This window comes from Nelumbo lutea, chromosome 2, assembly GCF_056320005.1.
Source record: "Nelumbo lutea isolate HS-2025 chromosome 2, American lotus-T2T, whole genome shotgun sequence".
Taxonomy (NCBI): domain Eukaryota; kingdom Viridiplantae; phylum Streptophyta; class Magnoliopsida; order Proteales; family Nelumbonaceae; genus Nelumbo; species Nelumbo lutea.
In genome coordinates, this window is record NC_142685.1 from 45,476,562 (window position 1) to 45,490,412 (window position 13,851).

The 13,851-nt window shown below is 38.3% G+C and overlaps 1 protein-coding gene across 1 annotated transcript; it reads left to right on the forward strand.

Moving 5' to 3' along the window:
- Positions 1–446: 446 nt before the first annotated feature.
- LOC148870317 (putative E3 ubiquitin-protein ligase LUL2) lies at positions 447–8,908 on the forward strand. The gene is made up of 3 exons (XM_088971011.1): positions 447–1,877; positions 6,979–7,477; positions 8,496–8,908. Exons 1-3 carry the CDS (start codon positions 1,381–1,383, stop codon positions 8,643–8,645), a joined length of 1,146 nt encoding a protein of 381 aa, XP_088827137.1. The 5' UTR covers positions 447–1,380; the 3' UTR covers positions 8,646–8,908.
- The last annotated feature ends 4,943 nt before the right edge of the window (positions 8,909–13,851 follow it).

A 13,851-nucleotide genomic window follows, 5' to 3' on the forward strand; every position in this document is an offset into this window, starting at 1 on the left:
GATATAAACGTTGAATCAGAGTATTTATGTATTCTGGTTCACATTTGTAATTTGTAAGTGCTTATTTGATGTATAAAAAAGTAATGATTATTTGAGCAAAAATATATTTTTCGACTCTTTTATACTCTGAATATTACCATATTTATTTTTTGAATATAATTTTATGCTCTCTTGATAATTAACATTTTGACCAAAATTAAAGCATTAAAATATATGATATTTGGAAGATTTAATGATGGATCCACACTTTTGCACTAATTTCAAACAAGCAAAATGAATGCAAAAATGATTTAAAATGATTTATATTCATAAATAAAAAAATAAATAAATATATAATATACATACTTGCATTTGCATTACAACCAAACGCAGTCCAAAGCCCAAAGCAGTAGCGTAGACCCGCGAAGAAGATTTGTAAGACGACGCTTACATTTTTGGCAGAAATCAGCACAGATCATAATTTTCTAGGCCCAAATTAGAAGGGAGGATGCATCTGACCGTGAATTGATGTCAAATTCACGGACAGGATGTATCGTGTGTATCCGTATTTATCCGTACATTTTTTCACCCAAGTATAAAAAACAAAACAATCGAGATGGCAAGATTATGGAGCCTCCGAGCCGTCCAGGCGTCCACGCATCCTGCATCAAGAACAACGATGGACTCGGTTTTGGTTTTATAGGCCATTCCTTGAGCGTAACTTCTCTCCCTTTCTACATCTCTTGGTGCTGCGCTTCTGCTTAGCTGCCTGCTGTGTGACAACTTTAGAAAATCCCGGGGAGGCGGGGACACATCAAAAGGATTCCCCTTTCTTACTTTCTTTCCCCCTCCCACAGTCCCACCTCTTCCTCGACCACCACCATCACCACTCCACCACTCAACCTTCTTCACATTTTCGAAAACCCTAGTCAGAATCCTTACCAGTCACCGCTAATCGACTCCCCTCAAATTTTCTGCAACGGAAAGGATCAGGGGCAGGCTAGAAGAAAAATAACAACAAGGACAAAAAAGATCTTCGAAATTCTTGTTCATTCTCTCCTCTTCGAGAAAAAAAAAGCAAGGAAAAAGAGATAAGTTTAACTTTTGAGCTTCCTTCTCTCCATTCCTGTTCAATCCATTCGAATTTGATCAGTTTTGGAAACAAGAGCGAACCCTTCAAAATTCGAGTTCCCTAGAATTGTTCTATTCTGTAACCTCTTTAACTTCTGCGCCACTATGTTGTTTTTTATTTCATTTTTTATGATCATACAGAGATTGCAAATGCCTTCAAAAACTAGGTTTTGAAAAATTTCAAGGACCAGTTTCTTTATTTTTTTCTTTAGTCGTTCAAGGAGAAGGGGGTTTAGTTTAGACAAAAAAAAAAAAAGGAAAAAGGGGGAAATGGGAAATATTGGAAGCAGTAGCGGTGGTGGTTATAATAGTAGGCGAAGACATGGGAATCATCACAGCCACCCACCACCCCATCCTCCCCAACCTCCTCAGCCTGAAATCACCGGAAACCGCTACGTTTTCGCCGCAGCAACCCCTTACCCTCCCCAATACCCCAACTACAACCAGCCTCAATACCATCAGTACCCCGGCTATTACCCTCCGCCACCATCGACGATGCCGATCCCATTGCCCGCTCCGTATGATCACCACCATCGTGGCGGTGGCGGTGGTCCCCATGCCGATCCTGTTCATGCAAATTGGGCCGCTGGGCATTATCGCTGTGGGAATGATCTCCATCCCCCCACCCCCTATGTTGAGCACCAGAAGGCCGTTACCATTCGTAACGATGTCAATCTCAAGAAGGAGACGCTGAGGGTTGAACCAGACGAGCAGAACCCTGGGCGCTTCCTCGTAGCTTTCACCTTTGATGCCACTGTCCCGGGAAGGTATTCTGTTGTCTGAATTTCTTCAATTCCCTTACAATTACATACACTTCATTCCCTTTTTCTTTTGTTGATGTATAGAATCTAGAATGTTTATGAGGCACTAGGGCTGCAAGTTACTAGCTCCTGTCCCAATTCTCTAATGAGTTTTTATGCTGTGAATTTAATGGTTGCAATTTACTTGAAGTACGTAGATTTTGTTGATAAAGATATGTTGGTGACGTGATTGTTGTGATTGTTGTAGTTTAATTTTATTGTGTGTTGTATATGATTTTTCAACTTTCTGTCTTCGCTTATGTGGGCCTTCTTATTTGGTCTCTGAAGGACTTATACTGAAGTCAGCTATAAATTATCAGTAAGAAAGTTATTGATCAATAGGTGTTCCTCATTGTTGAGAATTTTGAAGCTTCTGTGGAATTGTCTACCAAGTTCTTGACTTTCAAGTCTATGTCATCAGACCTGAGAGGATTGTTTTCTCTTTATTTATTGCATTCCTTTCTTTTTCTCCCCTTTTCCTTTTTTTTTCCTTCTTTTATTTTTCCTGTATTTTGTTTCTTTTTTGCATATGTTGTTTATTTTATTTTTATTTTTTTTGTGGAATTGCTGAGGATGTTCTTGACTTTCAAGTATCTGTCATCAGAGAGGGTAATTTTCTCTTTATTTCTTGCATTCCTTTCCTTTCATTTATTATTTTCTTGTATTTTGTTTTTTTTTCTGTACAAATATTTTTAAAAACTATTTATTTGACTTGTATATTATGTATGCACCATGACCTGCAACTGCTGCCTGGGACACTTAAATTAAAGTTAATGTGCTCCTATGCATATGCCCTGTTCCATATCCTTCTCTTTCCAGCCAGCCATAGAACTTATTCTATTGAAAAAAAAAAAAAAAAGATTATTCCCCAAGAGGAAACTAAAAGCTGCAAAACCTTAACTCAACTAAGCCTTGTCCTAGCTCTATGCGATCAGCTACATGAATCCTATTTACCACTCCACTTTGTTCAGTGCCATATCCAATTATCCATTGTTAAGTTGTGGGCCCTTAAATTATTTCTTGCTACTTGAATCCATGTCCTTTTATCTTCAACCTGTAACAGATTGCTTCTTCTTACCACTGTTGTAGCAAGTCCTATTTGCACGTGACCAAACCATCTTAGTCTGCTTTCCCTCATCTTATCACCTATTGATGCTACTCCTAGGTTCATGTGAATTAGCTCATTTCTTTTGACATGTTGTTTATTGACTGCCCAACATTCAGCTCCATACAATATTACTGGCCTTATAGCCCTGTTATAAAATTGTTAATTTAGCCTTAGTGGTATCCTCCTACTATGGAGGACTTTGGATTCACCCCTCCGTTTTGCCCATCCTACTCTAATTTTGTGGGTGAGGGTGGGCGGTGGGCCTTGGTGCAATGGTTTGGTTGCTCCATTGCGACCAGGATGGCCAGGGTTCAAATCTTGGAAACAACCTCTCTGTAGATGCAGGGGTAAGGCTGTGTACATCTGTCCCTCCCCAGACCCTGCATTGGTGGGAGCCTCGTGCACTGGGCTGCCCTTTTACTCTAATTTTGTGGGTGACGCCCTCCTCAATACCCATGTTATTGGATTATCAAAAAGATCACATTGAGATACCTCTCAGTCTCCAATACCAAGTATACCCTGATTTGACTCCTGTTATTATTAAATTCACAAATCCTAAATTCGTTTAATACTGTATAATTGAGTGGTTCTTGAGCGTAACCAAGTTGTTTTGTGTTTTTCTTCATTGCTTCTATGTTGTTATTTTGAGAACTGGTGTCAGATATTAATATCCAAAGTTACCAATATAATTACATTATTAAAAATTTTTCAAAGTTACATTTTATAAAATAAAACAAAAAGAACCCCCAGCAAAGAGATACAACTATTTAAAGTTACATTTTAAAAAAATTGGGATTGTAATTTTACAGAACAACTCCTATTGTATTTTCTGAGGTTAAGTGTCTGAAAACCAACTTGAATTCTAAGAAAGCATCTTTAAACCTGGTTGTTTGAATGGCTTTAGGTCCCTCATTAGCTAGTTTAAAAAGGATAGTCATTTATTGATTATTAGCTTCCAGTTTTCCAATAGGCATATATGAAAACCTACACGCTTAGTCCTTTTGAGAAAGAGCTATGGCTTTTCATTCTCATTCGGGTGTAGATATTAATGTGCCCTTTTACGGGGTTCTCCCAACATCATTGTAACTGGTCTTTCCTTGTTTTGGGTACTTTGAGCATGTCTGGTATCTAAAGTTACCACTTCTGTTTCTTTAAACCCTCTTTGCCAATTCAAAGAGAAAATTATTGAATTAAGGAAAATTAAGGGAAACCCTGCATTTCATCTTTTGTCTTAAAATGCTTCTGGTGGCTTGGCTAGGACCCAGCTTCTGTACTGCATTATTAACTTCATTTGGTTTAAATCCTGTTTCTAGGATAAGCTGAAGATAGAATTGATCAAACTTCAATTCTTCAATGCATCCGTTTGATTCCATTGGAGCTATCTCTTCTAGTTCCATTTGTTATGGGAATTTTCAATTTTATGAACTGTTTTCCACAAAGCACCTACTTGCTAGCTCTATTTGTGGATTGCTTTAAAGATTTAGGTTATAACCATGGGTTAGCTTATTTAGTTATGGCCTATGAAAATGTATACAGCATGGAGATTTGAAATTTCTTTTGATACTTGTGAGGATATGAAATTTTCACAAATGATAATTGTGCACCCCCCTTCTTGTGCCTGTTTGGAGAATGCAAATATCCAATCTGTACCATCAATTTTGGATCTCTGTGACCAATACTAATTGATTAGCACTGTACCATGGACAAAAAATAATAAAAAAGGGAATTACTGAATTCTCATTCCAGCTATTATTGATCTTGCGAAGTGTGGACTGGTGGACTTGGTATGGACCTAACCTCTGGCATTTCTTGAACAAAGTGACTTCTCTCAGACTCAAACTTGTGTTCCTCCAATTAATAATTCCTCTTTACAAGAATAGGAACATGGACAGACAGAGTATACACAAAGCTCAAATCTACTGGTTTGTTTGCCTAAGTACAACCTCTTTTACTGAACCCATGATCACCAAATGCCAGTGTTCACTTGGGTTATCCAACACAATCATAGGAGTAGGGGATGAGAGAGGGAGAGAGGACTCAAAACCCTCATCTACTGTTTTGGTCACTCAAATACCACTCTTTTACGGAACTCGTGATTTATATGTTAGTCAGTAGCTTGACAATTGATAAAATAGAATATATAGTATCTAATAAAACTAGATCTAATCTACATATAATACAGATGAGAAAGTAAAAAATTTTGTCCCTTAAAGGCTTAAACCTAAAACTCTCAACCAATTTTACCTTACAAATTCTATGCAGTCGTGTAGATGCATATAAATATAATCAGTTATGTACTTGCAAATTGGGGATGTTAATGGCGCAGGCAGGCTAATCGGGCACCCCCCCCCCACCCTGTCCCCATTGGATAGGATTTTCTTCAGTTACACTTGAATGTTGGTAATTAGTATGGGTAGAGGGTTCGCCTACCTGACTAGCTATGGTAAAGAGTTTATTTTTCAATTACTCTGTTATAGGATGTGAAGGTAAATGCTAGAGAAATTAGAAACTTTGATGGATGTAGAGCGTTTGATTTTGAATCTTGAAGTAAGTTTCACTCACCAAAATAGGCCACAAATTCTCGTCTGCAAAAAACTAAATTAACTTTAATAAGTTATAGAGATTCACTATCTAAAATTCATATCACAAAATCAAGATAGTTTGGGTTTTATTTATCATTTAAATTTGTTGAATCATCAGTACAGTCTGAACTGGTGTAAACATTTTCTATTGGGTTCAAATTTTACTTAGGCATCTCAAGGCCCTAGTTCCATGACTCAGACTCACCATCTTTCTCCTTTTTGAAACATTGATTTACTTTTAACAGCATCTTTATCATGTTGATATTAGATCTAGTGTTGGTAGCGGTGTGAGGCAGTCCTAGTTATTTTGGCCTTCTTAGGTGATGCAATGGCTAGCCAGTCCTTAGGTGCTGACTGGTTGACGAGAATAAAAGATATATTGGAAGTTTAAGATACTATTTTTTCAAAAAAAGTTGGAAGTTTAAGATATTGGTGCAATTCAATATCCTTGTTAATAAAAACTAGAAATATACCATGAACGATATGACAATGAACATTTCTTATACAGTCGGTTTTGCAAACACAAAAAGAAAGGTTAGATGGTCTGATATAGAACTACATTTTTCATTACCAAACTAAATGTCAATATGCCATCATTAGTGCTTGAAGCATTCCAAATGCAAATATCACATAAAGGCACATGTTATGCTATTTGTAAGTTTGTAACAATTGTATTCAAATAACAATTTAGATGCTTAGTCATCTAACATAAAGGCCTATGATCCAAATTTGGGTTGTCTACTTGTTTATTATGCACAAGAATCAAATGCCCTTTATTGAGTTTCACTGCATTTTTAGGGAGAAGTGATTCATGATATTTTGGTCATCTGCTGACTTTATTTTATAAACAATAGGCCTTTTTTTTAACCTCAGGATTACCAAAGAAATCAATCTGAAGTCGGATTATAAACACAAAATATGAAATGCACTGGTGATAGATGCAAATATCTTCAAATATAGGAATTTCCTAAAACATTATCTAACCTAAGGGGTCTTAAACTTTGTCTTGTTCTACATCTCAGGTGCTAGGGTGTCCTGTAAGACCCTTCATTTTTTTATGCATTCTTTGCTTTTTCTAATGTTAACTTGAAATGTATGACATTTTAGCTGTAAAATGATTTGCAAGGGGTGATAGATGTAAATATCTCAAATTAAAGGAGGTTCCCAAAACTTCTTATCTAGCCTGAACTTCAGCCATGTTCTACATCTCAAGTTCCAGGGCCTGCAAAGGCCGCAGGCCCTTCATATTTTTATTCATTCTCTGGTTTGTTATGATGTTCACCTTGAAATATATGGCATATTAGCTGTAAAATGATTTCCACCTAATTTCTTTGAAGTTTCACATATTTGATGTTTTTGTTCTTTTTTCTACAAGCAGTATCACTATAATCTTTTTTGCAAAAGAAGGTGCAGACTGTAACCTGTCACCAGTTAAAGAAAACCTGATTCCACCAGTCACAGTATCTTTCCAACAAGGTCTTGGGCAGAAGTTCAGGCAACCTCCAGGAACTGGAATTGACTTCTCAATGTTTAAGGAAGCCGAGTTGATGAAAGAGGATAATATGGAAGTGTATCCCCTTGCTGTGAAGGCAGAGGCATGTCCAGTGGATTCAAGCAGAACGGAGACAGGAAATCAAATGCCAGGATCCGCGAATTCTCAGATAACTCAGGCGGTATTTGAGAAGGAGAAAGGTGAATACCAGGTGAGAGTGGTGAAACAAATTCTATGGGTGAATGGAATGAGGTACGAGCTGCAAGAGATTTTTGGGATTGGAAATTCCGTTGATGGTGCATTTGATGGGAATGACCCGGGAAAAGAATGTGTCATCTGCCTGTCAGAACCTCGTGATACTACTGTGCTTCCCTGCCGCCATATGGTAAATGCATCTGTGTTAGCCTTTTCAGTTTAGTGTTAGGGAGAAAAAAACTCCTTTTATTGTCCAAAATTGATCACAATTGGATCATCCTATGCTGTTTAGATTGCCATGGGAATTGGGAATCTACAAGCAAATCTCTTCGCACACTGTCAAAGCATGGGATTCTAGCAGCACATTGGGAACATCTCATGAATATAACACATGTATTGGAGATATTGCCAATATGCGGCTGGATGATATGTGCATTATGACACTAGCTGACCATCTAGGTTGTATTGGGTACCGATGCTGTTTCTACCTGAAACGTTTTGGATTGATCAGGTGAAAAATGTGCTTCAGGGTCAGGGCAATGGATGCCCAGATCTGCTCCTAACGAAAACGCTTCCAACATGATTATATCCACACGTCAATGTGTTTGGATATGGATCATGTTGGAAGTTCTTTTGTCAGGAGCACATCCGTACTCCAGCAATGGTACCAAACACCACCCTAGTTAGTCTGGTGTGAGCGCCCATGTGGCCATGTTACAAGTGTGATTTGTGGACAGAACCAGATATTCATTTTGTATGGCACAGCACAAGCAGCCATATCTTTGCTATAATTGTTTAAAACGGAATTGAAATCTGAATGGTTTTTAGGTGTTTGGCATCGGTGCTGGGAACGTTGCACCGTTTTTTCAGAAAACGGTACTTATATTTTCTTTGGAACCAGTGTTGCCACATAATTGTTTTTTAAGAAAACAGCACTGGTTTTATTTGGTACTGATATTGGCAGCAACATTTTCAACATTAATCTACACTTGATTTTCAAGGTGTGGTTGGGAGCAAAATTTTTCTAGAAAAACAGTATCAAACAAGAGGGACTTCTTTGAAGCACTACTTTCTCTTATGTGGCACTTTGGCGCCACTCTGAAACCTTGCCTTTGTTTTTGTTTTTGGTTTTTTCTGTCCCTTTTTATCCAAATTCCAAAATATTGTAAATGATTCTAAAATTGTGGCACGGTTGGATTTGTCTGCAGTGCATGTGCAGTGGGTGTGCGAAAGTTCTGAGGTTTCAGACAAACCGATGTCCAATTTGCAGGCATCCAGTTGAAAGGCTCTTGGAGATCAAGATCAGTAATAATAATAATAATAACAATAATAGTAATAATAATAGATCTGAAGATTGAAGATTGACATGACAATTGACAGATATAGTGAGTGCACAGCGTTGTAAATCCTTTATTATGTTTTCTGTTTCAACTTTCAACCTCTCCTTCCCTCCACCGTTTCATCTTCCCTGAGGCCTTGACTGGAATAATCTGAAAAGAAGAGGTGTGAGATATAGTTATATGATACTGTTCCATGTGGAGTGGTGCATTGTGGCAGAAGCCGAACAACTCTGTACCTAATTATAAGTATTTTATTAAACAGGTGGTAGCCATGTTGATCACGAATTTGCCACAATCATTTGCAAATATGATCATGGTGGGGCATGCATTCCAGTTATAAATTATAATCTCGACCTACCAAATTATTGTCACAATCGCCTTTTGGGCTGGATTTTAAAACACTCTTTATTTTAACATGTGGGCAAATGTAAACCATCATGGATTATGTCAAACACCCACCTAGGGTACATGTTGGGTTTTTTTTTATTTTTGGGTAAATACAATTATACAAAGGCCGCTGATGTGCTATGGAAATGGGGTCAGTGAAAATTACTCCCTTGGACCTAGGGGTGGATTCGAATCAAGCCGAGCCGAATAGTATTAGGCTTGAGCTCGGCTCGAGATTGTTCTACAAGGCTTGAACTCGAGCTTGGCTTGGTTCGGTTCGAGCTCGATTTTGAGAAAAAATATTTTATAAAAATAAAAAAGTATATATAAACTATTTTTTATTTGATATTTAAAAAAGTAAGAATTATAATATATATATATATATATTCGAGGTCATTTAATAATCGAGCCAACGAATTGGATTCGAGCTTGAGCTCGGTTGAAACCGAGCTGAGCCAAGTTCAAGTAGCTCGTGAAAAGCTCGGCTCGCTGCCACCCCTACTTAGACCTTCATTTGCGGTAAAAACCCCTCTTGGGTTAATGACAATTATCCCTTTGAATTTTAATTTGCGGCAAAGACCCCCTGAATTTTTTACTTTATGACAAATATCCCCTTTGTTAGAGTTATGTTAACTCCAAAAAAGATTCTCATTCAGTTTAAAATTTTTAAATCCCCAAAACTAGTCTTTTTCTTATTTATTTGTATGATGTATGATTCAATTAATTTTTTAAATATAATATTGAAGTTTCCTTGATTGCTCTAATAAATCCTTGCAGATTTTTTATTGGATTCAATATTCAAATGAAATGGTAGAGGCTTCTTTGTGATAATATAAATTTAAGATTTTATTTGGTTTTCCTTAATTTATTAAAGAAATGAGTGGAAAACTTTTATATTTTAAGATGAATAGAGACATACATGTTAATGAAATGAAACTAGAATTCAAAGAAACTTGTGTTTTCTATGTCAATGAAATGACTTGATATTTTAGTTGGTTTCATTAGGAGAAAATGGAGGTATTTTTGGGTCAATTAGGATTTAAGAGAGAAGGGGGTTGAAAAAGAAAATAAGGAAAGTTCAGATGAATATCTTAGTAATTTAATGCATTATTTGTCTCAAAGTGAAAGTTAAGAAGGGTTTTTTGTCGCTGACCCCATAGTAGAGGCCAGAGGGTAGAGGAGACGGACGTTAGTTAATCCTGTTAGCATCCAATGTGTCTCAAAAAAAGCCAAAAAAAAAAAAAAAACTGATTTCCCGCTCTCTTCCTCTCTCGACTCTCCGTATCTCTGTCTCTCTCATCTCTCCCGTAGAAGTAGAAAGCCACTCGAGAGTCGAGAGGGCTGTTTTCTACTTCAACGAGGCCCTGCAACTGCTTCTTACTAGCAACAACACGGCCACCTCCCCTCCTCCAGGGAACTCCACTTACTTTGATACTGTTGTCAAGATTGGCGCCTACAAGGCTACAAGCTAGGCCTTCTCCGAGAATTCACCCTCCTACACTTGCAACCAAGCCCTTCTTGAAGCGCTTGCAGGCTTTGATCGAACCCATGTAGTAGACTTTGATATTGGGATTGGCGCACAATGGTCTTCCTTCATGCAGGAGCTTGCAGTCAGGATTAATGGCGGTGCTCCCTCAGCTCGATGAGGATTGATGCCTTTGCTTCCCAACCGTCCACGAGTCCACGACGCATGGAGCTTGTCCTCACTACGGAGAACCTGACCCATTTTGCCAATGACCTCGGCATCGCATTCGAACTTGCACATCATGAACCTCGACTCATCTGACCCAGCTTCCTGGTCGTTGGCTCAACTTCATGTATCGGATAACGATTAACGTGGCAGTTGCAGTGAACCTTCCCGTCGGGTCCTCATCGGCACACCGATCCTCTGTGTCGTCCCTCCTCCGCTTTGTGAGCTCTGTGGACCGAGGCTGGGACGCAGTGACCTTCCCTTCTCGCACCATTTCCTTCATGCTCTTCAATCATTCTCGGTCCTGCTGGATTCTCTTGATGCTGTAAATGTGAACTCGGATGCTGTGCACAACATTGAGAAGTTCCTGCTCAGCTAAGAACTGAGATCATTGTACTGGGACGGCAATGAGCACCTGAGAAGATGCCGCCTTGGAGGAACCTTTTCTGCTTCCGCTGGGTTATCGTCCTTAACATTCAGTAATTTCACGTCACCGAGACCCAAGCTGAATACCTGGTGAGGGATTCCACGTGGAAAAAGCGCCGGGCTTCGCTCATCCTCTTCTGTGATGTCATTGTGCATTTTCTTGCTTGTGATTCTCTACTTCCCCTTGTCTATGTGGTTCAGACAGATTGTTTATGAGTAAAGCAAAGCATTTGAGAAACCGGAGGTCTAGTACAGGTTTTTTTTGGGTAAATTACAAAGACCCTCTTGTATTATGGGGTCAGTGACAAAGTCCCCCTTTCATTAACGTTCTGTTAGTTAACTTCGAAAAAATTTTCATCTCACTATTTAAGGTTTTTTTAAATGTCTAAATTACCCTTTTATACTGTTCATTGCCTTCTCCATTGAATTTAGGTGAAATGGCTCCAGCAGAAAGAGAGAGCTTTTTCCGTAAAGGTCCAAGCTCGGTTTCTCAGGCATTGTCAGAGTGGAGCAAAAGTCGAAAGTGAACCAACCGAGACCAACAGAAATCAATTCTAAGCTAGTCATCTCAACAGAAATCAAATAGGAACAAAATGCATCATACCGAACAGTTACCTTGGGTGCTATGTAGTCTTTTGTTTCATCAGCTGCAACTGAGACACTAGCATTATTGATTTCTTCAATCTCTTTTTGAAGCAAACCCTTAGTTGCTGCCATCTGTGGTAATGGGGTCAAGCCAGGTACCAAAACATGAATTTCTTCATGAGCAATCAAATTCTCAATGTTATTCATGATTATAAGGGACTTGTCATTTACAGTTCTTCCATGACTTCTAAGTATGTTTTCTAATACAATCCTTTTGTTATTTGTATTAAGCTTTGCGTCCTCTGTTGACTGAATGATGCTCTCTGCTATGGTCATCCCTGTTCCCATGATCTGTAGGGCCCTCTTTAGGATAGTTTATGTTCTCTGCAACGATTAGTCCTTTGTTTGCAATGGTCATGAATCCTTCCCTTGGATGACTAATGTTTTTTGCAACAATCATTTTCTGGTTGACATTAGCCATCACTTCCTGATTCAGATCAGTCATGTCCTCTGTATTAGGATTAACCAATGATCCTTCTTTTGGATCAACCATTGCTTCCTCTGTTATTTTCTGAAGCTCAGAATCTTCCCAATCATCCTAAACGATGATTTTGTTAATGGTATTCCAAGTTTGCAGAACCCGATCTAGGCCAGGTTGCCACACAACCACCCCTGTAATTGCTTTGAGTATGAATTTGTATTGGATAGCCTTCCCAATAGGTATGTCCTTTTCAACATAAAAGAACAAATATATCAGAATCAGCAATCAAATAATATAGCATTCTAATCCCCACGATCACCAACATGACAAAAGGCATGCCCACAGAACATAACAGTCTTCGGTAGTCCGATTCCGGCAAAGACTTGTGCGACCCATCTAGTCTCTGAAGATCAAAATCCAACCCTCAGCTCCGCTACCCGCTAAACTGCATCCGTGCTGCTTTGCTCGAACCCAAACTAAAGAAAAGCCATTCCACTGGCATCTTCCCTTACTAGATATCTATATCCTATGTTAAATAGATTTTAAGAGAAAAAGTGCAATAAATAAAAAGAAAAAGTTTAATAGGATATTTTGGTAATTTGCTTTTCATCGTTTGGCTTCACAGTTAAGAGGGTCTTGCTAAAGTTCAGAACGTGTTTGTCGCAAAAAAAGTTACAGGAGGACTTTGTCACTAACCCGATAGTACAAGGGGCATCTTTTTTCGGTCTCTATTTTGAACATGGGTATTACTAAAGGTATTCTTAATCTTATGATGAGAAGGTGGTGGTTGTTGTACTTTGAAAGCAAGGCAAAAAATAGACTTTTTTTTTTTGACAAAAAATAGACGACACCGAATCAGCCCCCCACAACGTTTCACAGCACATCTATACCTTGTATTGGGAATATCTTTTGATGATGATATCATTATTTCTGATTATAATCGGGAGATGTTCTCAATAAATGGCAGAAATGTGTTGTGGGGGGCTGATTTGAACTCAAAACGAAGATGAAAAAAAAAGAATTACTATCATTACTTGCATGTTGGTAAGGAAAAAAAAGAATAAAATTTGAAATGGATGAGAGAGACAATAAATCGTTACCTGTGAAATCGTCGAATGATGCGATCACCAGAATTAGTTGTCCTACGCCAAAGAGAAGAAAAATGGGGAGTCCAAATTCGATTTTGGGGACAAGATGAGAGAGAGATAGAGAGAGTCGAGAGAGGAGGACAATGGGAAATAAGTTTTTTTTTTTGTATTTTTTTTGACACATTGGATGGTAGTGGGATGAACTACTGTCTGTCCCATTAGTAGGGGTGCAACTTGGGCGGGCCTAGCCCAAGCTCGAGTCTGAATTGGTCCAATCCGATATTTTATATGGGCTAGGCTTAGGCCCAAGAAATTGGGGTTTTTTTAATTTTTTGGGCCATGCTCGGGCCTAGCCCTTAGGTAGCCCAATTATATAAATTTATATAAATGTTGCATACATATTTACATATATATATATATACAGACATATTTATATATGTTAGAGAAATGGGTTACTGTAACTTTGGAGGAGAAACTCTGAGGCGCGTCTAAAGACACTGTCTTTAGAACGTTATTTGCCCCTACTTAGTTTTACTGAGTTTGCTATTGAGTTACAAGCAAATTCAT

What these genes read in the sequence shown, in the direction of transcription:
- LOC148870317 (XM_088971011.1), top strand. Translation starts at nt 1,381, where the DNA reads ATGGGAAATATTGGAAGCAGTAGCGGTGGTGGTTATAATAGTAGGCGA. An exon ending in GATGCCACTGTCCCGGGAAG is followed by an intron (nt 1,878 to 6,978) that starts GTATTCTGTTGT and finishes TTCTACAAGCAG; the next exon opens with TATCACTATAATCTTTTTTG. An exon ending in TGCTTCCCTGCCGCCATATG is followed by an intron (nt 7,478 to 8,495) that starts GTAAATGCATCT and finishes ATTTGTCTGCAG; the next exon opens with TGCATGTGCAGTGGGTGTGC.